The sequence below is a fragment of the Helicoverpa zea genome, chromosome 30 (genome assembly GCF_022581195.2).
Source record: "Helicoverpa zea isolate HzStark_Cry1AcR chromosome 30, ilHelZeax1.1, whole genome shotgun sequence".
Lineage (NCBI taxonomy): Eukaryota > Metazoa > Arthropoda > Insecta > Lepidoptera > Noctuidae > Helicoverpa > Helicoverpa zea.
Window position 1 is genome coordinate 999,562 of NC_061481.1, and position 24,126 is coordinate 1,023,687.

The following is a 24,126-nucleotide window of genomic DNA, read 5'->3' on the forward strand; positions in this document are numbered from 1 at the left end:
GATAAATAATTTTTTGAACAGTTGAAAATATGAGTTTTATATGGTTAATTAGCTGTTTCCCGCGGTTTCACCCGAGTCTCATGGAAACTACTGCCCGTACCCGGGTAAAACATAACCTATAACCTTCGTCGATAAATGGACTATGTTACACTGAAAGAATTTTTCAAAGCATACCAATATTTCTTCAGATAAGCGTGTACAGGCAAACAAACTTCAGTTTTAAAATATAAGATATAGATTGTTATTAAGTATTTTAAATTACAAGTTACCGCCAGACCACGGGACTATACATAGTCCCAGATTTTTGAAAGGTAAACGTGGGGCCGAAGCCAACACGCTGAAGCCCTTTTGAGACAACTTTAATGGAATGGTGACACAAGTAAGTAAAACATCGTAAACGCTCATATTTTGAAAAGAGTGTATGGAGTTTCATCTCTATAAGACCCACTCCTTGGAACCGCGCACCAAAATATTGAAGTTTCGTATGATTTCTAACTTTTGACTTAACATAAATACGGTTTGATAGAAAGATCTATAAGTAGAGTTCACGGCGTGTGACTAACCTACAAAAATGGATTTTTTGTTTGTTTGTCCCCCCCCCTCCCCTAAAGGCCCCTAAAGGCTCCGAAACTCTAAACCAATTTGAAAAATTTTGTCACTGTTGGGGCGCTACACTGTTCCCGAGTAACATAGGCTGTATTTTATCCCGGTACGGGCAGTAGTTCCCACGTTCCCAGCTAGTACCAAAATAAAACGTAATAAGTACCAACCAAAAATAAAAATCACAATCACACAGAAACGATCCATATCACACACTAAATAAGGTCGAATTTAACACAAACAATAAATAAATAATTATTAATATTAATTTGTTCTCTCCTACAACACTTCTTTCAAGCAGTTTAGAACTCTGTATGTATGTAAAATAAGATATAAAAAAGTTAAGCTAAAAATGTAATGTGGCAAGTTTGATTTGAACCCTACAAAATGCACCGTTGTTACACGTCATTAACGATAAAAAATAACTGTCAATTAATCATCTGCCTAGGCTCGCCCCAACTATGTCGGGGTCGGCTTCCAGTCTAACGGGATGCAGCTGAGTACCAGTGTGCCACAAGGAGCCTATCTGACTTCCTCAACCTAGTTACCCGGGTAACTTACCTGGAAAGATTGGGTGTGAGACTTACTGGCTTCTGACTGCCCGTACCGACTGCCAAAGATGTTTTAATGACAGCCAGGACCTACAGTTTAATGTGCCTTCTGAAACACGGACTAACTCCTATGTCCCTGTAGGATTACGACTGCCTCGTTGGTCTAGCTGTCGCAAGTGCGGCTGCTGAGCACGAGGTCTCGGGTTCGATTCCCGAGTCGGGCCGAAATCGCTTTGTGGGTTTTAGAAGACTTTCACAAAGCAGCCCGGAGCCTGGAAGTTGGTGATTGATACTCCCGTGCATCGGAGAGCACGTAAATGTCGGTCCTGCGCCTGATCTCTCTCCGGTCGTGTCGGATTACCGTCCCATCGGGCTATGAGAGTTAAGGAATAGTGAGTGCACCTGTGTCTGCGCAAATGCTCGTGCACTATAATATGTCCTGCGTAGTTGGCTAATCTCCTTACGTGAGAACAGCCGTCGTAGCCGATAATCGGCTAGGAGGACATCATCATCCCTGTAGGATTACCTATAACTGTTATTAATATATTTTTTTAACAAAAATTTGCATAAATTTCCCTTAATTTGTCAAAGTTCCCATCATCAGATCCTGGACCTGATGACAATAAGACCATTTGGGAAGTATACCTACCTACATATACCCTTTCAAACAAAATTGTCTATACCAGTTGGTAAACGAGGGACATATACCCGAACTGACATAAAAAAATTAAAAAAATGGATTGAGAACCTCCCTTTTAGGAAATCGGTTAAAAATGATATTTCCCCTACATTAAAGGGTTCATTTCAAAGTAGTATTGTTACACCAATCTCTGACTAACTCGCGATAACAGAACAATGAAAACGAGTTAAAACGACTCAAAAATACTAACAATTGTCACTAACTTTACTGGTTTAACCTACATTTTCTCATACTTTTTATTTGACGGTAATATGTGTAGACTAACGGGTGTTCCCAATATTCTATTTATCTATTGATGAGCTTAGTTTTTTTTATTGAAATCGCCAAATGACCCCCACCCGCTGTGGGTGCAGTTTGAGGTAGTGTCAGACTGTTACTGACTAAAACCTATTATGTTCCTTCTTAAGCCTCTATGTACCAGGGAAGCGGTAACTTTTTCGGACAAGCCCGCAGCCCCGGCAGGCTTTGGCTCTGTTGGCCCACTGACTCTCCTTGATGAGTGCGTGGAAGAACGCGAGCAGCTGAAACGGGTATGTTGTCTCCTTGGAGACGGAGGGACGATGAGCCACCCGAAACTCATAGCCCCCAGAACCTAAGCCTACGGATCCTAGGAATTACTTGTACAGGGCTAATATCAAAATTTTATCTCTAGTACCTGATGATTATAAGGTAACGATCTAAGGTAAGTTAAGGCTTAGCAAGGTCGCTTCGAGGATGGGTGACGATCTTGTCATAATAACGAGTTCCTCCGTGTTTCTGATGATGGCACGTTAAACCTGGCTGTCATTTGAACATCTTTGGCAGTCGTTACGGGTAGTCAGAAGCCAGTAAGGAATGTCGGGTTACCCGGGTAACTTGGTTGTGGAGGTCAGATAGCCAGTTGCTCCATATGGCTAGGCCTATTATATAGGTACAGTCAACTTCAGGTCAGTGGTAACAGTTTTATAGGAAAATCGTACTTATTACTATTGAGTTAAGGTGAATGACAGCTACCACTGATGTGCAGTCTACTGTACCTACTTGGGAAAAAGACAAGACAAAATGATATATTAAGTAAGGCTAGGCAGATAATATAACTGACCTGTAGTAGCGGGGGCGTCTCCCCAGGCGTCTTCGGCGGCCGGGGTTTCGCCCCAAGCGTCGGCGGCGGCTGTACCCCATTCTGTTTCTGTCGGGTAAAAATATTAGATTTTAAAATATAGCTAAGGATAAAAATGCAAACACCAATTGAGTGAGAATCTACAATTTTTTGGGATTTCGGTATGAATAATATGAAATGGAAATAGAAAAGAAATGGGGATAACTGTTAAGCAACAGTTGCGCAACTTTCGCGCAATTACATCAAAATATGTCATCGAAAACTCAACATGTTCTCACACACAGCAGAGTATCTCAACACATTTTCTAAAAATAGTCGAGGAACTGTCCTGCAACTGTTGAGACACTTTCACTAAACAAAACTAGTAGAACTATCGTTCAACAATATCACCTATAAAACCTCACACTAGTCGCAACGCAAGTTGTCGAACAGTTGCGCATCTATCGAGCCACTATTTTACAAAATTCACCCAATCAATTTCCCACGACCCAACAAAACACACAGCAACAAAAAAGTTGCGCAACTATCGCGCAACAGTTGCGCCACTCACTCACCAGTATTACTCCACGCACTCTCAGCAGGTGCAGAACTCCTACTAAGATATTCTTCTCTTCTCTCTTCGTATAATTTCCAAACTCTTGTACATTTCTCTCCTAATTCTGTAACTGTGTTTGTAAGTTCGGATAGTTGAGAATTATTCGTTTCCAAGTCCTGTTTTTTGCTTTCTACTAGTGCTTTGGCTGCTTCCACCTGCGGGAAAGAGATATTAAATTAATAACTATTACCAGTCTAACCAAGGGGTATTGGGTTGCCCGGGTAACTGGGTTGAGGAGGTCAGATAGGCAGGCGCTCCATGTAAAGCACTGGTACTCAGCTACATCCGGTTAGATTGGAAGCCGACCCCAACATAGTTGGGAAAAAGACTCGGAGGATGACAACATATTAGCTGTTTCCCGCGTCCCGCGGGAACTACTGCCCGTACCGGGATAAAATATAGCCTATGTTACTCGAGAAGAGTGTAGCGCCCCAACAGTGAAAGAATTTTACAAATCGGTAAGTAGTGTCGGAGCCTACACATAGAGTGCAAACAAACAAAAAAATTGTAAAGATAGATAAAAAGTTTATTCAATGTTTGTTTGTCTGTTTAAGTCATTCTCAAAAACTGCTGTACAGATTTTCATAACGTTACTACTCTCGCATGGCTAAGTTACAGCAGTCCTTGGGTAGGTGACCATCTTATCATGTTGAATTCCTCCGTGTTTCGGAAGGCACGATGAATTGGTTGGTCCTGGCTGTCTTTTGAACATCTTTGGCAGTCGTTACGGGTAGTCAGAAACCAGAAAATCTGACAACCAGTCTTACTAAAGAGTGTTAGGTAACTGGGTTGAGGAGGTCAAATAGGCAGCAGCTCTATAACACACTGGTACTCAGCTGCATCCGGTTAGACTGGAAGCCGACCCCAACATAATTGGGAAAAGGCTCGGGAGATAATGATTATTGTGAAAACTTACCTTATCACGAAGTTGTTTGAGGGTGATTTCCATCATATTCAATTTTCCGTCCTCTCCTGCGCCTTCCGAAGCTTTCGCCTGAACAACACACATTAAATATAAGATTTTTTTACTTCTACAGGAATTCCACAAATCTCTTTTTTTTTTTTATGTCGGTCCTGCTTGTGATCTCTCTCCGGTGGTGTCGGATTGTCGTCCCATCGCGCCATGAGAGTGAAGGAATAGTGAGTGCACCTGTGCCCAAGCAAATGTGCCCAAACTATAATATGTCCTGCGCAGCTGGCTGATCTCCTTATATGAGAACAGCCGCCATAGCTGATAATCAGCTAGGAGGACATCTTCATTTTAGACCTTATCCTCATAAAAATAAGGTTGAAACTCACCTTAGCATCAAACTCAGCTTTCTCCTTATTGAGCGGAAGTCAGAAGCTAGTAATTCTGACACCAGTCTAACCAAGGGGTATTGGGTTGCCCGGGTAACTAGGTTGAGGAGGTCAGACAGGGCAGTCGCTCGTTGTGGCACACTGGTACTCAGCTGCGTCCGGTTAGACTGGAAGCCGACCCCGACATAGTTGGGAAAAAAGGCTCGGAGGATGATGACATTTGCTTGGAAACAGGTGCACTCACTATTCCTTCACTCTCATAGCGCGACGGGGCGACAATATTTTAAGCCTTATCCCTATATAAATAAGGTTGAAACTAACCTTAGCATCGAGCTCAGCTTTCTCCTTGTTGAGTGATATTTGCTTGGCGTTTAATTCCTTGACACGAGCTTTCAGTTGCTGCATCTCTGCCATGCTGGTGTCGCGGTCAGATCTATGAAAAATGCACATAATGTTAAGAAATATACATGTGTAAGTTTGGAAATAAAGGAATGTCAAATATATCATATAAAAGATTTAAAAAAAAAACTGAATTCGGGAACAGAGCGAGGCGAAAGATACAGTTACTTTCTGAAATACTTGTGAAACAAATTGCTCGAAAAAGCAATTGTGTGTGTTGCACCATTTAATGAGGGTTTTCTAAAATGGCGTCCACGAGGTGGCAGCACCGAGTCGTCAGGTCCAGGTAACTGTCAAAGTGCTTATCTTTACTATGAATAGTGAACGATTTTAGTGTTTTTTTATTATTTTATAATTAAAGCACTGCATTATTGTTTTACTATTGAGGTTGAGTAAATAAAAAAACTAAATCATATTGTGTTAACAAATTTTTCAACAAGCTTTTCCTTAGTACCAGTGACTTTTGCACCCTCTCTCTTAGCTCAATTTTTAGTTCGGAAACCTTATTCTGACCGTAGTCCATAATAAAATCAATAACACTTCCAATATACAATACAATTCCATACTATTTGACAGCTGTTTGGACCAGACGCATACGTGGCGCCACCCTGTGGCAGAAAAAATTGAGAAGACCCTCATTACAATAACCCAACCATTTTCAGTTGTTAAATTGCCGATAGATCACAATAACGGATAGTGTTAATCAATAAGGGTTAGGGATATTTTAATTTGTTGCACAAGTTTTCAGAAAAAAAAAACCGACTTCCAAAAACACTGAAAAGCAAAAAAAACTATTCTTAGATGTAAGTAGAATAGTTTCTTTTTGCTTTTCAGTGTTTTTGGAAGACGGTTTTATTTTTTGAAAAAAGTTTTTTATTTTTGGCTTTTCAGTGTCAAGGATAGTTGTCCCTATCCGCATTAGTGAAAAGTTTTTATCAATACGAGGTAGTTTATATATTCAGTTGACGAGTTCCCTCGAACTTTTACGGTTTCCATAATCAGGTCAGCTCCAAAACTTTACTGTTGCAAAGGTCTCGTCAACACAAATAAAATCTGCAATCATTTGGATTAAATAAAGGAACCTCTCCTTAAGTGATTAACTTTGTCAACTACTTTGTCAATACAATACTACTTACAGCTTGTGGTTAAAATGTCTCATAGACACTTGGGGTCTGTGTCTTTCAGACACTTGGGGTCGTGTGTCATTAAGACACTTGGGGCCCAATGCCTTTTAGACACTTGGGGTCCCGTGTCTTAGACGCTTGGGGTTAAGTCTTTAAGTCACTTGGGGTCACACCTAAAGTAACTTGGGGGTCAAAAGTCATTAGGGTGTGTCCAGTCACCTCATGCCGTCGATAGTGCACTTGGCGGCGGCGACAGCGGTCCTGGTATCGCGGATCTGTTTCGCCAAGTTAGCGGCGCGGGTCACCGCCGATGATAAGTCTAACGTTATGTTCTGACTTTTGGATTTCAAGTTTAAGACTTTTGATTGTTCTTCTGTTCGCATCGCTTCTAGTTCGCGTGTTCTGTGGGAGAGAAGAGACATTAGAGAAGTTGGAACAATGAAAAAAATTGGTCAAGTGCAAATTGGACTCGGCCAAAAATTATGTTGTGGACAACCAAAAATATTTTAGAGGCCGTGAGCCACTAAAATATTTATTTTATTCTAGTTTTCAGTACTTGTTGTTATAATCTCACTCGCGCCGCTCACGCGGGCGCTGCGCACGCTCAACACGGTGGCTAGACAAATTGATCTTTTTTCCTGCTCACTGACTGAATTCACAAGGGCTACTTTATGTGTATTATGTGACTATGATTAGTTTTAAGATATGATTATATTTTGATTAGTATTTTTTTTTAGAATGTTAGTTAGTTGTTGTTTAGAATGTTTAATTTGTCTACGCTATTGCATTAGGATAAGTTCCTGTAATAATAGTCGTAAGTTGATAATAATAAATAAATAAATAAAAAAAAAATAAATAATAGGGAAAGAAAAATATGGTCTGTGAATATTTCAATTGTTTTCCGTCACAGTACTTTAGATACAGCCTGGTGACAGACAGCGAAATCGTAGTAATAGGGTTCCGTTTTACATTTTGGATAAAGAACACTTTTCACACATTTTTTCACATTAAATATTTGCAGCTATTGAAAGTTAGCTTCGGAAGTATATATTTTTGCAATTTAACGAAATTTTGAAACATAAACACATGTAGTATTTAAGTATAATTTAACCTCTTTTTCTCCCATTCAAGTTGACACTGCCTTTCCATCTCCTTGCGGGCCGCTTCACGCTTTTCCTAAAAAAAAAAAACATATCATACAATAGTCTTAGCGGATTTCTCCGGATGATAGCGCGATGACGTAACGAGTGGAAGGGGCAATGCTGCGTCAACGGTGCAACACACTGCCACGGATCACTCTTTCTTGGGTGCTCGGATGCGATGGACGTGTTTTAGGCACTGGAGTGTTAATTACGAATATTGTACGATTATCTTCATCTTGTTATCCTTAAATCTTCAAATTAAATAGTTGTTAGGTTGTCCGGTGTTTCTTTTTAAAAAAATACTTACGCTTCTCTTCGTTAAGAATAGTAATAATATATCCGACTAAAACGCCAACAATTTCATGACAAGAAAATTGATTATAAGACCAAATGTATTAACCATGTCATGACGAGTTCCTCCATGTTTCGGAAGGCACGTTAAATTGGTCCCGGCTGTCATTTGAACATCTTTGGCAGTCGTTACGGATAGTCAGAAGCCAGTAAGTCTGACAACCAGTCTTACCAAGGGGTATTGGGTTGCCGGGTAACTGAGTTGAGGAAGTCAGATAGGCAGTCGCTTCTTGTGGCACACTGGTACTCAGCTGCATCCGGTTAGACTGGAAGCCGACCTCAACATAGTTGGAAAAAGGCTAGGCAGATGATAAACTTACTTGTTCTTCCTTTTGCTTCCTCATCAACTCTTCTTGTTCTCTCTTCTGAGCTTCAAGCCTAATCTTTTCTCTCTTCTCTGCTTCCTCTCTTTCTTTCCGCTCTCTTTCCGCCTAGAGAGAGAAAGAAAGAGTATTATCATTGTATGAAAGATTTTTGAAAATAACTTGTTATATTGGAATTTAAAAGTGTAATATACAGTGTGTCGTACCTAATCAAATTAAATTAAATACGTTAATATACTGGTTAATATATGTCGATTAGCACAAAGAAAAAAATTAAATAAGTACAAATAAAAAAATGAATTTTTCAAACATAGTACTTAAATAGAATAAAAATTTACGAGAATACCATATAAGAGTCAGTCATTACAAACAACGGAAATTCTCCCGTGAAAACTGACAGCTGTCAACTGATCAAAACATTCGATACTCCTAACTTTATCTCTGCTTTACACATGATGTTGTAAATTATAAAAACGAAAAATGACTCCTGTGGCTAAACCACTGAATGGATTACGTTATTTTTTTTACAATTCGCCATAGAATATCATAAAGTATATGTGATAGAATTTAATGTGATTGTGAACGACACACCCGATATATATGTAGAATATATATTAACACAGATATTTATAGTACTATAAATATTCTACTTCTATCCTAGTAAAAAACTAAAACTAAAAAAAAACCAGCTAATTTCTACGATATTTTTATTTTTACCTCAGCTTCCTATGTAGCATTGAAACAATAAAATTATTATTATCATATCTATGTCAGGAGGAGGACATACAATACGTAAATAATCGATTGGAATTACAGTAGACGGGAAATAGCTAATATGCACTGCTTTTTTTGTCATTGTAATGTCGTGGTATTTCTTCGTAATCCAATTTTATGAATGAAATTTATGAGTGATCGTTGCGTATGCTTTGTGTTTGCGTTTGTGTGAGGGTGCAGCACGGTTTTAATGCCAGTAACATACGCGCCAAGTTTCAATAAGGCTAGATGACATTTACGGAATAACGAAAAAAAATTAAGGAAAAAAAAATACGTACCAATGTTTTTATTGATTTGGGTCGAGAATCATTATATATATGGCACGGATGCAAATCAACAGCTTGTAAAGATTTAACAATATAAATATAACTCTGCCTGTCCTCTCGCCATGTTCTCTCTTCTCTTACTCACTCTCTTTTCCACTCACTCTCATATAACTCACCTTTTCCCTCAGCTGTGCGTCAGCTAGTTGTGACCGTCGTCTCCCGAACTCACTCTCACTCTCTCTTCTCTCTTACTCACTCTCTCTTCTCTCTTACTCACTCTCATACAACCGAATGAACTCACCTTCTCCTTTAGCTGTGCATCAGCTAGTTGTGAACGTCGTCTCTCTAACTCTGCCTGCCCTCTCGCCATGTTCTCTCTTCTTCTCTCTTCGTAGGACTTAGCGCTGGTATTCGAAGATACAGAGTCACGTCTGAGAGGAAGAATGGGGGAAGAATTAGGATGAGTTGCACCATTTGACTATAGTATTGACACAATTCCAATATTTTATCTATCGATTATTTTGACATTAGCTCCTTACAGGAAATGTCAAATTCCATAAGCAAAACCCATAAGGATAAATAGAATATTGGGAAAGGCCGCACAACGACAACCTTATAGAACCATAACCAGCGTAACGCAACGTAAAATCAAAGATTTATCGAAAAAAGAAAAGTAAAACTAAATAAATGTCATATTTGCAATAAAGATACTAGATGATACGAGAGATACGAGATATTTTAATGCTTATTTTATCGAGCTTCCACTAAATAAAATGTAGAATTTATTTGTAAAGGTCCGGTTTCACTGGGTACCGATAAAGTGACAGTTAGTTATCTGATAGTTAATGCTATCTGCTAATAAAGGATGCAAAAGTTATAGTTTATCTGGCAGGTTGGTTCTTGATACTTGATTTTATCAGTTACCGGTGAAACTGGCAATAAACTAACTTTATGATCATGGGAATGACTTTTCTGCTTGATTATAATCTTAACAATTTTTTTTATTTATAGTTATAACACTTTTCGTGGTGGCCTAGTGGGTAAAGGACCAATCTCTCAAATATGAGGGCGCGGGTTCGATCCCAGGTCAGGCAAGTACCAATGCAACTTTTCTAAGTCTGTATGTACTTTCTAAGTATATCTTAGACACCATTGGCTGTGTTTCGGATGGCACGTTAAACTGTAGGTCCCGGCTGTCATTGAACATCCTTGGCAGTCGTTACGGGTAGTCAGAAGCCAGTAAGTCTGACACCAGTCTAACCAAGGGGTATCGGGTTGCCCGGGTAACTGGGTTGAGGAGGTCAGATAGGCAGTCGCTTCTTGTAAAGCACTGGTACTCAGCTGAATCCGGTTAGACTGGAAGCCGACCCCAACATGATTGGGAAAAAGGCTCGGAGGATGATGATGATGAGTTTTAACACTTTTCTAAATAATAAAGGACTAAAACAAACAAATGATCATAATTACCGGAAAGTAGGCGGTATCAGTTCTGGCGGCAACTTGGCAGGCACGGGCTCGCCTTGCGTGGCCTTCTCACACAGATACATGGCCAGCACGAATTCTTCACAACCTAGAGAAAGGTACATTTAATAAAATTGATGGAAAAGTAATTCAATATCTATGTAAAACAAAATAAATAACCTTTCTTAGAATTGTAAATGCGAAAGTAATGCATGTCTTTCTGTCACACTTTCAAATCAAAACTGTGAAACTGATTTAAATATAGGTAAATATTGGACACATAATTATGAGACTTTTTGTATGAGCAGCTCTTAAAATATAACATAGGAATTTTGATGTTTTTTTTTATATTACAGCCAAGTTGGCAACGAAATTGAAAAAAGAAAAACCGGGTCACCAAAACGTTTTTTGTATGGGAGTCACACAAAATATTTTTTATTTATTTATTAAATCAGGCATCAAGGCCCATAGAAAACGCTATAAATAAATATTAAATCATATACTAATCAATATTTTATATAAACTACTTAAAACACACATTATGTACACGAAGTGTCGGCGTCGTGTTACGCTGCGAGGTATTTTATCATGCGAGGTTTTATCATTGTCTTCTATATTTTAGTATCTATTACGGTACATAAAAAGGAGGGGTACTCTTAGGGTATCTACGGAAAAATTGTCGTTTATTTATCAAAAAAACAATAAACTCACCCAATTTCCCATCCGAATCTAAATCAGCTAGCGCCCATATCTGCGCTAACGCCTGTTGCGGCAGCCGCGACTGTAGCATGATGGACCGCGCCTGCACGCCCGATACCGCGCCCGTCTTAGCGCGGTCCGTCGCGTTGAATAGCTGCGTGTATCTATGAGAAATTAATAATAATTATAGTCCAAAGGAGGAACTACTTAGAACACCCGGATGGAAATGTAAGGTACTTCTTAACACCCTCAAAATCCTGCCGTGGCTGCGGGCTTGTTCGCGCTCATTACCGCGGCGCTGGTACATAAAGGGCTTAAGAAGGAACATGGCGGGGTTTAGTCAGTAAGAGTCTGACACTCCCGAGCGCTGCAGACACAGCGGGAGCCGTCATTTGATGATTTCCCGTCAAAAAAGTCCTTTCAAAATTGGTTGAGCCATCGCAGGAACAGAGAGACAGATATTATATTGATACTATATTTAAATGTATCCCCTAAAAAAACATCTGAATTGAGAACCAAATTTTTGGAAAGTCGTTTCAATATTATAAACAGATTCCCATATATATTAGTATAGATCTGCGCTAACGCCTGTTGCGGCAGCCGCGACTGTAGCATGATGGATCCCGCCTGAACGCCCGATACCGCGCCCGTCTTAGCGCGGTCTGTCGCTTTGAAAAGCTGGGTATATCTATGAGAAATCATTATTTATAGTAGGCTGAAAAGCAGCACTTTTCGAACGTCAAAAACAAAAGACAGCCCCAAAAACGCCCGCCCTTCACCACTTCCTATGTGTTATTGCTGGGAAGAAGTGGCGTAACAAACTCCCCAGCAACACATGTCTGTCTATATCAGAGAAAAGTATTCATTTGTATAGATAATAATAATAATGGCATCTCTCTAAGGAGAGATCAGTCAGTTGCGCAGGACATTTTATAGTGCACGAACATTTGCTTGGACACTGGTGCACTGACTATTCCTTCACCGGAGAGAGATCACAAGTAGGAACTAATATAATAATGATAAAACATTTGTTTGTTTGTACCCAAAAGATTCCGAAACTACCGAACCCATTATAAAAATTCCTTTACTGTTAGGACGTTACATTATCCTCGAGTGACATAGGCTACATTTTATCCCGGTGCGGGCGGTAATTCTCATGGGACGCGGAAAAAAAGCTCGTATAATATTATAGATGCGAAAGTAATTTTGTTGCGATTTTAAGCAAAAACTTAGAAATAATATAATTTCAGTTTTAGATAGGAGGAAAGCTATAAGCCACTTTTTAATTTGTCGGTCCGTGAATGGGTGACCATCTTGTCATGACGAGTTCCTCCGTGTTTCGGAAGGCACGTTAAATTCGTGGGTCCCGGCTGTCATTTGAACATCTTTGGTAGTCATTACGGGTAGTCAGAAGCCAGAAAATCTGACAACCAGTTTTACCTAGGGGTATTGCGTTCCCAGGTAACTGTGTTGAGGAGACAAGATAGACAGTAGCTCCTTGTGGCACACTGGTACTCAGCTGCATCCGGTTAGACTGGAAGCCGACCCCAACATAGTTGGGAAAAGGCTCGGGAGATGATGATACAAAGTAATTTCCACGAGACTCGGTGCCACAGCTGGTGGATGGTAGCTCGTTTAATAAGAACAAATTACAACACGTAGACCACTAAAAATGCTTGAATTTAAATCGAACCCGGGACCCTCTCTTTGACAGTTCGGTATTGCACAAACTAGCAAGGAAAACGTCATAAAATATGTTAGTTCCTTCTTGAAGGCTTTTGCTAAAGGTTTTATGATATTAATGGGTACTTACTTAAGTTTCTGCGGTTGCGGGATCCCCCATTCGACGGCTGGCGGGGGACTCATAACTCCCATCGGCATTTCAGTAGGACTGGTTACCAAAGATCCTGAAAAAATATATATAATATCCTAGTTAAATAAATAAATAAAATATAAACTAATATTACAGCTGTTCCCAATACTCTTCTATCTGATGTTTTGTTTACTAGTGAAAGGAATTTAAAATGACATGACGTATAAGATTAAAATTCTATCTGTAAATCAAAAGTTTGATAGAATTTTGGGGACGGCCGTAAATCTTTACTGTTACAGCCTCTTTATCGTCCCACTGCTGGGCTGCGGCCTCCTCTCACACGGAGAAGAATTGAGCGTTAATCAATTTAAAAAAAAAACTTTACTGAATAAGAAAAATGCGGAAGTTTCGTCTTTCGTGCTTTCATCCTAAAAATCTTAGACCGATTTAAATGGAGTTTGGCATATGGATAGTCTAGAATTCTAGATCCTGAGAAAGAACATAATAACCTACGTTTTATCCTGATGCGGGATGTAGTTTGTTACATCTTCACGCCGAAACTTAGCAATTATATTATATCCTATCATTTAAATATCACAAACACGAAAGCTAGTATGTATGGCTGTTTATTTAAAGTATCACTCCACTCCAAGTATCCACTCGTCACACCACATAACACCACACCACTCCTCACACTACATAACACCACACCACATCACAACACTCCACTCGTCACACCACACATTATCTTATCTTATCATATTGAACCACACTACATTTCACACACATACCGTACATACAAACCAAAACAATACATCAAGTTTCTTCAAAACATGCATGTACTTATTCTTATTTTATTGTTTTTTTTTTTTTTTTTTTAAGTAACATGATGTAACCTTATCTATGATATGGAAGAGCGGAGTCTCCTAACACAGGCATTGTTTGTCTAAAAGGAGGCTCCAAACACAATTCTTGTACATTACACTTTGTTACTTCTAATAAATATTTTTCATTTTTTTTTTTTTTTTTTTCATTTTTTTTCATATAGTATTGTATTTAAGTAAACTATAACCGTCTTACCACAAAAACTTTTAAACGTCAGTTTAAGACTTGTCTAAAAAAATGTCAAATTATGACGTTGACATATGGTTCATTTTGCAGCCACATTTTTTTTAGACAAGTGTAAAACAGTGGTTAAAGTTTTTGTAGTAAGGCCATATTAGTCTTACGGCCAGTTTCTTCATCAAAAGTTAAAGTTAAAGTAATGTCTAAAGTAAAAGTAACGGTCAAATACGTTTTTTCAAGGCTAGAGTGACAGCAAAACTAATAGAAAAATTGAATTTGACCGTTACTTTTACTTTAGACATTACTTTGACTTTTACTTTGGCTTTTACTTTTGATGAAGAAACTGGCTGTAAGATAGATTTTAATGAAACTTGGCAGTAACATTTTTTTTTTTTTTTATAATGTCGGGACACTTTTTCACACACGGTCGGTTAGCCCCATGGTAAGTTATTAATTAACTTGTGTTATGGGTGCTGACACAACTGATAAACTACATATAGCTACATATATACATATTTACAAATACATATTGTAACACCCAGAGCACGGCCAACAAGCATGCTCATCACACAAATGTCGACCGAACCGGGAATCGAACCCGGGACCTCAGGTTCGGCAGTCCGGCATTGTGACCATTGCGCCATCGAGGTCGTCAAAGCATAGCTTACACATTAGAATAACATTTAGGCTTAACACTTTTTACCCAGCTACGAGAATTATTCCCACCAAAAACCACTACAAATACCTACTAAAATATAATTTTCAAAAAATCTTACCCGGTTTAGACATACTATCAGACTTTATAGCAGGCAACGGAGTCGAAGTAATAGGTTGAGCAACCACACTATTCACTAAAGACGGTGGACTATTGACTAGAGAGCCTATTGTGGTAGGCCCAATAGGTTGCCCGGTCAATGGGCTTGAAGCAGCTTGAGTCTCCGGAGGGGACGTGTAAGGTCTGGGTTGAGGAGGCACCATAGGTTGTACCAACGGTTGGTTGGTTAAAGAAAACTGATCAACCTGTGGATAAATGGGTTGCTGACCGATCAGGTTGACCGGTTGTGCAGGTAACATTGGTTGAGCAACCAATGGTTGAGACGTTATTGGCTGAGTTGGTAATATAGGTTGATTCAAAGGTTGTCCCATTAAAGGAGCAATAGGTTGCGTGGTTGCTGCAACCGGTTGTCCCGGTTTTACCCCAGATATTAGGTCAGGTACGTTAGGTACGATAGGTTTTGCAATTGGGGGAATTAGAGGCGGTTGGGAGACTAGAGGAGGGCCTACTAAGTCCCCTAATAATGATTGGTTGCTTGGTTGCGTGGTTGTTAACCCGGATATCAGTGGTTGGGTTGGGAGAGCCGGCATCGGGGGAATTGGGGGCTTTATGGGGGCTGCAACTGGTGCAACGGGTGGTTGCGCAAATTGGGGCTTTGGTGCTCCTGTGGGAAAAAGAATATTATTTTAAGCATGGCGAATGAAAAAAAGTAATTAGTATGTCTTTAGATGACCCTAAAATAATGGACACGTATTTTTTCTTTTCTCACAAACAAATAACAACGATAATACAACAAGATTGAATATTGTGTCACGTCATTTTAAGTACAAATTAATATTTGTTGCGTTATCCTACATCTTAGTAAAAAAAATGTAAAAATAAAACAAACGTGTCCAATATTTTTTGCCAATCTAAAATATGGACTAGTTCATCATCATCATCCTCCAAGCCTTTTTCCCAAACTACGGTGGGGTCGGCTTCCAGTCTAACCGGATGTAGCTGAGTACTAGTGCTTTACAAGGAGCGACTGCCATATCTGACCCACTCAACCCAGTTACCCGGGCAACCCAATAGCCCTTGGTTAGACTGGTGTCAGACTTACTGGCTTCTGACTACCCGTAACGACTGCCAAGGATGTTCAATGACAGCCGGGACCTACAGTTTAAATATGGACTAGTTATGAATCACTATTTTACTAGGTTTTTACGTAACTATTCGTTTCGAGTTTGGAAAACAGCGAATAATTTTATTATTAATACAATATTACTTTACTGTTTTAGCTTTTATTTTCAAAATTGCCCTTCTTGTTATAAAATACGGGCGACGCCGGGGTGATAAGCTAGTGTTTAAATTAAATGAAATATTACCTGTAGGACTGAGGGACGCGAGTAGAGACGACGGCAAGGCTTTCGGTACTTCAATGTTGTGCAGTTTCAAGTTGATTATCTGTAAACAAGTAAATAATTATTTTAAAAAAGCTAAACACACCTTTACAAAATATTAATGAATGATGGCTGACTATCTTGTCATTACAAGTTCCTTCGTGATTCGGGGCTGTCATTTGAACATCTTTTCGCAATCGTTACGGGTAGTCAGAAGCCAGAAAGTTTGACAACCAGTCTTACCGAGGGATATTGGATTGACCAGGCAACTGGGTTGAGTAGATCAGGTAGGCAGTCACTCTATAACACACTGGTACTCAGCTACATCCGGTTAGACTGGAAGCCGACCCCAACATAGCTGGCAAAAGGCTAGGCAGATGATGATGACATACCTTGCAGGCTATAGAGAACTCTCGAAGGTCCAGTTTACCATCGGCGTTGGTGTCGGCTAGAGACCATATCTGACCTAGGATCGGTGGTGGTAGTTGAGACTGTGAAAATAAATAATGTTTTGTCATAATATATGTATGTAAAAATATGTTGATTATCAATAATAAGTTTGTATGTAGTTGTAGGTAGGATAAAATTGAATTGTATAATCCAAACTAATATTATAAATAACTCTGTCTGTCTGTCTGTCTGTCTTTCTGTCTGTCTGTCTGTCTGTCTTTTCTTCACGCCTAAACTACTGAACCGATTTGTGTGAAATTTGGTACAGACATAGTTTGAAACTTGAGAAAGGACATAGGATAGTTTTTATTACAAAAAAATAAATAAAAATAAAATTATTCCGGACATATAGCGCCATCTATTGGTCAAATCAAAAATCTGCTGGTAGTCACTATTCCACGCGAACGAAGTTGCGGGCAAAAGCTAGTTGTAAATAAATTAATAATAATTAAATTGTATAGACAGCTGTGTTGCTGGGAAGTTTGTTCTTCACCGCTTCTTCTTTCCAGCCATAACACTAGGAAGTGGTGAAAGGGGGGCGTTTTGGGGGTGCTGTCATTCTTGTAAAATCTTGACGTTAAAAAGTGCTAATCGTATTAGCCTATTTTAATAAACGATTTTGACTTTGACTTTGACTTTGAGGTATACAAAATCTTTGGCCATCTATTTTGTATGAATTTTTTGTAATAAATAAAAATAGTGGAATTATCTATGTAGAGTTGGAGCAGCATCTTGTCTTCTTTCAAATCCTCTCTCCCTCTCACACACATGTCCTATCTCTCTATCTCACGTTCACTCATGCAATAAGGTTCTATTTCTACGTACAATCCTACATAACCTTGTACCTTTTAAATTATAATAAGGTTTTTTTTATAAGCAAATGTTGTATAGTAAGTTCAACTCAGTCGTGCGCGCGGCCCTATGTGTGGGTAACCCTTGTACAAATACAGTGACTTTGTGTGCGTGACAAGAGGTACAGTCGGGTACAAATACAGTTATTTAGGGGTTGTATACGGCTGTTTAAAGTACAGTTATTACGTAATTTAGTTTATTTATTTATAATAATTCTGTATCGCTACTTGAAAAATCAAATGATGAATTTTCGGATTCGCTACTTTCACCAATGTTAATTATAAATTCTGACTCCATGTCAAAATGTCTATAGTATTCTTCTTTTTTCTTTTGTACATGTCGACAAGTATTACCCAACATCCCTTCATCAATTTGACTTAAACGTTCATTTATGAGTTTCATTATTTCCGTCTTATTTTGGTCGACATTATGCAAAGCAATATATTTTTTTAAAATTCCCCACACATTTTGTTTCCATTATTATACTAAATTATAGGTCTTTTACATTCTTAGTCCACACATTTATTTATTGTCCGCGTACCCCGAGCTAGAAAATATGTAAGGAGTATTTAATTCATCTTAGATATTTCACTTCATTTATTTCTTAGATACTGTCAATGTCAATTTGAAAAGCCGTAGAAAATAATGATAAACTGTAAAATGTAATAATAAAAAGCTTTGAATGTTGTTTCATTTTTTTGAAACGCTACCTGACTCCTTAAAACATTTTCTCCGTGAAGAACTAGACATTTTCGTAAACGACTGTACCCATAACAAAAAGCGATGAGAACACGTCATGCTCGGACGACGTCACTGTCACACGAATGAAAGTTGTATATTTACAAGCCGACGCACACATAGGGCCGCGCGCAAATCTGAGTTGAACTATCTATACAGTACTTTAGTAGAAATCAAAATGGGCATGTGAAATGATAAAAAGCAAACAGTCCGTCTTTCAATAGACACACATTAAAAAAATAAAAAATCCACATTTAGGCACAAATTACTTATTTATTTTTTACTTACTAACAGTCAGTTTCTTCATCAAAAGTAAAAGCCAAAGTAAAAGTCAAAGTAATGTCTAAAGTAAAAGTAACGGTCAAATTCAAATTTTCTATGAATTTTGCTGTCACTTTAGCCTTGAAAAAACGAATTTGACCGTTACTTTTACTTTAGACATTACTTTGACTTTTACTTTTGATGAAGAAACTGGCTGTTAGTCTTACTAGTTAAGATGTCAGCAGCCCCACTTTAATATTTATTTAGAATAGTAGTAGATAGTTTTTGCTAACCTTAAAGACAGACGAATTAAGAATTGACTATAAACTATTGACTATTTGCGATTCTACATGATCTTCGCATGCTGTTACTGTATGTATCAATACATACAAACTGTAATACCATATTATTTTTAAAAAGAGTAACCATGGAGTTTCTTGCCCGTTCTTCTCCATAGGAAGCTACTTTTGGAATGGGCAACTAGAATCAAACTTAGTTATAATTTTGACGTTCATAAGTGCTTGTAAAGGCCTAAATGAAATAAATGATTTGACTTTGACTTTGAAGTAATTATACTTCGGCCGTTCAGAGAATGCGTTCCTGACACCTATCAGTTAGTCACGACTAGTGATGGGCACAACATAACACTGAGTTCGTTACCGTTCCTTCAAAATGAACCGCCGCATTATTTTAAGATTATTTTCGTTTTAAATTGGCGGAATCATTTGTTTTATATTTTAGTTATTTAAGTGGAAACCAAAAAAAGGTAATATTCATATAATAAAATTGTTTTATTTATTCTTTGTTACAAGTACATTGAATTGAATGTGCGAACAGAATATTAATCAGACTCCGATTTGCTTGAGGAGGTGGTGTCTTCATCATCATCTTCGCCTACATGTATAATTATATTATTATCAATAACAGAATCAATCCTGATATCTCGGTCTAACAAAAGCCGGGTAATCAAATAAAAACAGATCGAAAACACTTGAAAAACGTGGTCTATGCGCACGAAACGACAACGGACGACTGTTTTAGCGTCACAAAATGGCGGCCCATAACGCCATTTGGGGTTACCATTTTTAATCTAAGTATAAAAATGCGGTTTGGTCATAGTTTTATTTTTATATTTCATAAACGTTATAATTAAGTCTTATAGTCCATTATTTTCCAATTCTTAAAAAGAAAATCAAAACGTATTATTTTATATTATAACTGTATAAGAACAGATTACGATACTTGCCTGTTATTTTTAGCACAGCACTACAAAATATAAACCGCTGACATAACCTTGTAATAGCGCAGTATAGATTTAGAAAAATATTGTTTACCAAGTTATTTGACACTCAGTTTGGCACAAAATTATAACATTCATTGATTATTGATATAATAATGTTGTTTTAATGCTCCTCAATTGTTAAAACGGTAAACAACCAGCAAAAATATTTTTATCGTAACTGCAACGCCATTGCAAAGTTACGTCGTCAGTTCAATCGCGACGTGTCAGGAACGCATTCTCTGAATGGCCGAACTATAGAATCACTATTTTTTAACGACTTTGTCCCTCCTAATTTAGAAACTTCTTACTATGGGTCTGCTGGAAGAGATTTCTTTAGTAATAAGCAGCACCTTTGTACTTGTTCTTGTACATAAATGATTGGTACATACCTGTAACATAAACCGCTTAGCCTGTTCTCCAGTAAGATGTCCGTTCACAGGGCCAAGGTTACGGAAGTGTTCGGCAAACTTGGCATGCTCGTGTGGCTGCACCACCCACGGATCTGCTGCCATGATGCTGTGGAATAAAGTTCTGGAATTTAAGACTGGTATTTAATTAGAGTTTTCAAAGTAAAAATTTATTCCTTCAGCTTTTGAAGGAATAAATTTTTACTTTGAAAACTCTTTAACCCTTAAATTGGCAGTGTACTCCACAAAAGACATTAACTTTTTTTTTTTTTAAATCGATTGTAGTACTAATCTAAAAAAAATACATTTTTTTTTATTCTTTTTGGCTTGCAATAATTGTTTATTTTGGTAGAAAAAATATTTGAATGTGGTTCCATTGAAAAATAGCTGTCAAATTCAAAATGTCTTCCAAGCAGTCTGATGCAGCACAAGGGAGGTCGCACCAGGAGGCGGCCGACATAATGACGCGCGGGGTTGCGACAGTCATCGAGAGGATCCAGCTGCTGGGCCTGGAGGTGGCCTTGCACAAATCCGAGGCCATGTGCTTTCATGGGCTTCGGAACGCGCTACCTTCAGGCTCCCAAGTCACGGTGGGGGGGGGTTACCATCGGCGTCGAGAGGGCGATGAAGTACCTGGGACTCGTCCTCGACAGCCGGTGGAACTTCGTCGAGCATTTCCGACGTTTGGGCCCCAAACTGGAGAAGGCAGGGGCTGCATTCAAGCGGCTCCTGCCCAACCTGGGAGGCCCAAACGCCCCCTGCCGTAAACTCTACGCGGGGGTCATGCGGTCCATGGCCCTTTACGGGGCCCCGGTATGGGCACGTTCGGTACGGCCGCGGGCTGTACACTACCTGAACGTGCCTCGTTGGTCTAGCTGTCGCAAGTGCGGCTGCTAAGCACGAGGTCTCGGGTTCGATTCCCGAGTCGGGCCGAAATCGCCTTGTGGGTTTTAGAAGACTTTCACAAAGCAGCCCGGAGCCTGGAAGCTGGTGATTGATACACCCGTGCATCGGAGAGCACGTAAATGTCGGTCCTGCGCCTGATCTCTCTCCGGTCGTGTCGGATTACTGTCCCATCGGGCTATGAGAGTTAAGGAATAGTGAGTGCACCTGTGTCTGCGCAAATGCTCGTGCACTATAATATGTCCTGCGTAGTTGGCTAATCTCCTTACATGAGAACAGCCGCCGTAGCCGATAATCGGCTAGGAGGACATCATCATCATCATCATCATCACCTGAACGTGCCCCAAAGGGTGATAGCCATTAGGCTAATCCGGGGGTACCGCACGATCTCCCGCGAAGCAGCTGGCCTACTTGCTGGACTGCCACCGTGGGATCTGGAGGCGAGGGTCTTCTTGCACCTGTACGACTGGCGCGAGGAGGCTCAGCGCCGGGGGGAAACCCTGTTGCCGCGGCAAGTTGTCGCGCAGCGGGCGGAGCTCCGGCGCGATCTCATGGTGGCCTGGAGGGAGCGACTGTCGCAACCCAGTGCAGGGCACGCCACCATCGTGGCGGTAAGTCCCCTCTTTGAGGAGTGGCTCGGGAGGAGTCACGGCGCCCTCACGTACCGCATGACGCAGGTCCTCACCGGACACGGTTGTTTCGGGAGGTACCTGCACCGCATCGGTCGTGAGAAGGCGCCCGGGTGTCACCATTGTGCGGACAGCCCCGAGGACACGGTGGACTACACAGTCCAGGTGTGCCCCGCATGGGAGGGGCACCGCCGGGTCCTCGTCGAAGCTTTGGGTGGCGGCGACCTCTCGCGTCCGGCCCTGGACGACAGACCCGTGTCGACGGCGCGCGTTGTTCCACGCGCTCCTCAAAGAGATGTCAGCAACCCCAGCGGGGCCCAGCAGGGCCAAGGCCTGCCGGGGCTGCGGGTTGTTCGAAAGAGATACCGCGGCCCTGGTACATAAAAGGCCTATGACGGAACACGACGGTTTTTAGTCAGTAAGAGTCTGACACTCCCTCACCGCTGCTAACCCACAGCGGGAGGGGTCATTTGATGATTTTTAACGTCGGAAAAAAAAAAAAAGCGGTCTGATGCATCTGGGTCACGGGTAAGTTTTTTGTGTTTTTCTACATTTTTTTGGATGGGACTTGTGGTTATTTGGCTTTAAATTGCATAGGAACATTATAAATGATATCAATCATTCGTAATTTTGTGTGTAAATAATGTAATCGCAATTTTATAAGTTCATAACTGTGTATGTACTCCCTGAATACCATTGCTAAGTACGTAGTGAAGTCCACAACATAAACTTTGGTATACACGGAGTTCATTGCTTATTATTTTATACATATTTTGGCAACGTACTCCACGTAGTACACACAGAAGAATCACTATAGTTGGCAACGTACTCCCCGAAGTACATAGATTTTCGCGAAAGCTGTAATAGGTAGATTTTTTTTTCGATTTTTTTCAGTCATCTGTCATCGTAATAAACCAGGAAATAAAAAAAAATAATTAAATTTTTGTAATTATAGTTCGGCCATTCAGAGAATGCGTTCCTGACACGTCGCGATTGAACTGACGACGTAACTTTGCAATGGCGTTGCAGTTACGATAAAAATATTTTTGCTGGTTGTTTACCGTTTTAACAATTGAGGAGCATTAAAACAACATTATTATATCAATAATCAATGAATGTAGTTACGTCGTCAGTTCAATCGCGACGTGTCAGGAACGCATTCTCTGAATGGCCGAACTTTAATTGATTTGCCAATTTAAGGGTAAAAAAATGTAAATAGGTACCTACAATAAATTGCACTTGAAATAAATGTAAATACAATAATAGCAGATTACTTAATGAATTGAATCATTATTTTTTGCTGTAGTTTATTTATTTAATACATATTTGTGTAAAAAGTTATATCAAGATTATTTAGCTATTAGTTAAGTGTCTACTCAAATGTAGTATAGACAAATTTGATATTTTTTTTTTGTGTTAGATAGCCCATTTATCCAGCAAGGTTATAGGCGACTTGCCCCTAAGACGACCCACTGACCCGACTTTTTATCCCGTTGCGCAAAATAGATCTTATCGGACGGGGACAAAACAGATTGACTAAGTGTATTTAAAATTTACCTAAAATTATGTACCTAATATCTCAGTTAAATACACACTATTATGTTCCAAACTACAATAAACATATTAGAATATTAATTACAAACCTATTTAATTAAGAAAAACTTAAACTATGTATCTAAAAAGCCTTATTACGTCACTTCCTACCCTAAGTTACCACCCTCTAAGATAGTAAAAGGAAAACTTGATTTTTAATACTTTAAAACCATATCACGTTTTTTATACGCTTCTAAAATCGTTTATCATGCCTTAAAGCTTAAAATTAACACTCTTACTGACGAATTATAATCCGAAAACAAATAATAATCACACATTTACTTTTCAAATGGAACAAACCACTTTCTAATTGTTCATTGAGGTTTATATACGGGTTTTAAGGTTTAATGGCTGATTTATAAGTGTTAACTTACATGTCTTGTCTTCTGCTGTGATTGTGTTGAATGTGAAACGCCCCTCACAAGTTATTTAGTTTCAAAAACACGGATTTTGGTGAAGGCTGAAGATTATTGATTTTGTATGTTCTGTCAGGCAGTGCGTTTCTGCCTACTTATCCTGTTTGTATAAAAAGAGATGACTTACTATTAGTTTGATTAGAGTAATAAGGCAAGCGATAGTTTTATGCTGCAGGT

General features: G+C 39.3%; 1 protein-coding gene across 3 annotated transcripts in view; it reads right to left on the bottom strand.

The window, feature by feature from the left end:
* LOC124644638 (intersectin-2) overlaps window positions 1–24,049 on the bottom strand; it is a 36,142-nt gene extending 12,093 nt beyond the window's left edge. For 2 of the 3 annotated variants that reach the window (XM_047184130.1, XM_047184128.1), the window contains exons 1-16: window positions 23,908–24,049; window positions 20,391–20,517; window positions 16,811–16,909; window positions 16,404–16,482; window positions 15,038–15,700; window positions 13,197–13,290; window positions 11,396–11,547; window positions 10,691–10,793; window positions 9,525–9,654; window positions 8,181–8,291; window positions 7,479–7,543; window positions 6,587–6,769; window positions 5,166–5,277; window positions 4,462–4,539; window positions 3,505–3,700; window positions 2,933–3,019 (exon numbers count right to left, since the gene is read on the bottom strand). In XM_047184130.1, coding sequence (XP_047040086.1) covers window positions 2,933–3,019; window positions 3,505–3,700; window positions 4,462–4,539; window positions 5,166–5,277; window positions 6,587–6,769; window positions 7,479–7,543; window positions 8,181–8,291; window positions 9,525–9,654; window positions 10,691–10,793; window positions 11,396–11,547; window positions 13,197–13,290; window positions 15,038–15,700; window positions 16,404–16,482; window positions 16,811–16,909; window positions 20,391–20,513 — 2,275 coding nt within the window. In that variant the 5' untranslated portion in view covers window positions 20,514–20,517; window positions 23,908–24,049. Of the gene's footprint in view, window positions 1–2,932; window positions 3,020–3,504; window positions 3,701–4,461; window positions 4,540–5,165; window positions 5,278–6,586; window positions 6,770–7,478; window positions 7,544–8,180; window positions 8,292–9,524; window positions 9,655–10,690; window positions 10,794–11,395; window positions 11,548–13,196; window positions 13,291–15,037; window positions 15,701–16,403; window positions 16,483–16,810; window positions 16,910–20,390; window positions 20,533–23,907 lie in introns of all 3 variants that reach the window. The other variant, XM_047184129.1, reaches the window with a different exon arrangement.
* Between the last annotated feature and the right edge of the window lie 77 nt (window positions 24,050–24,126).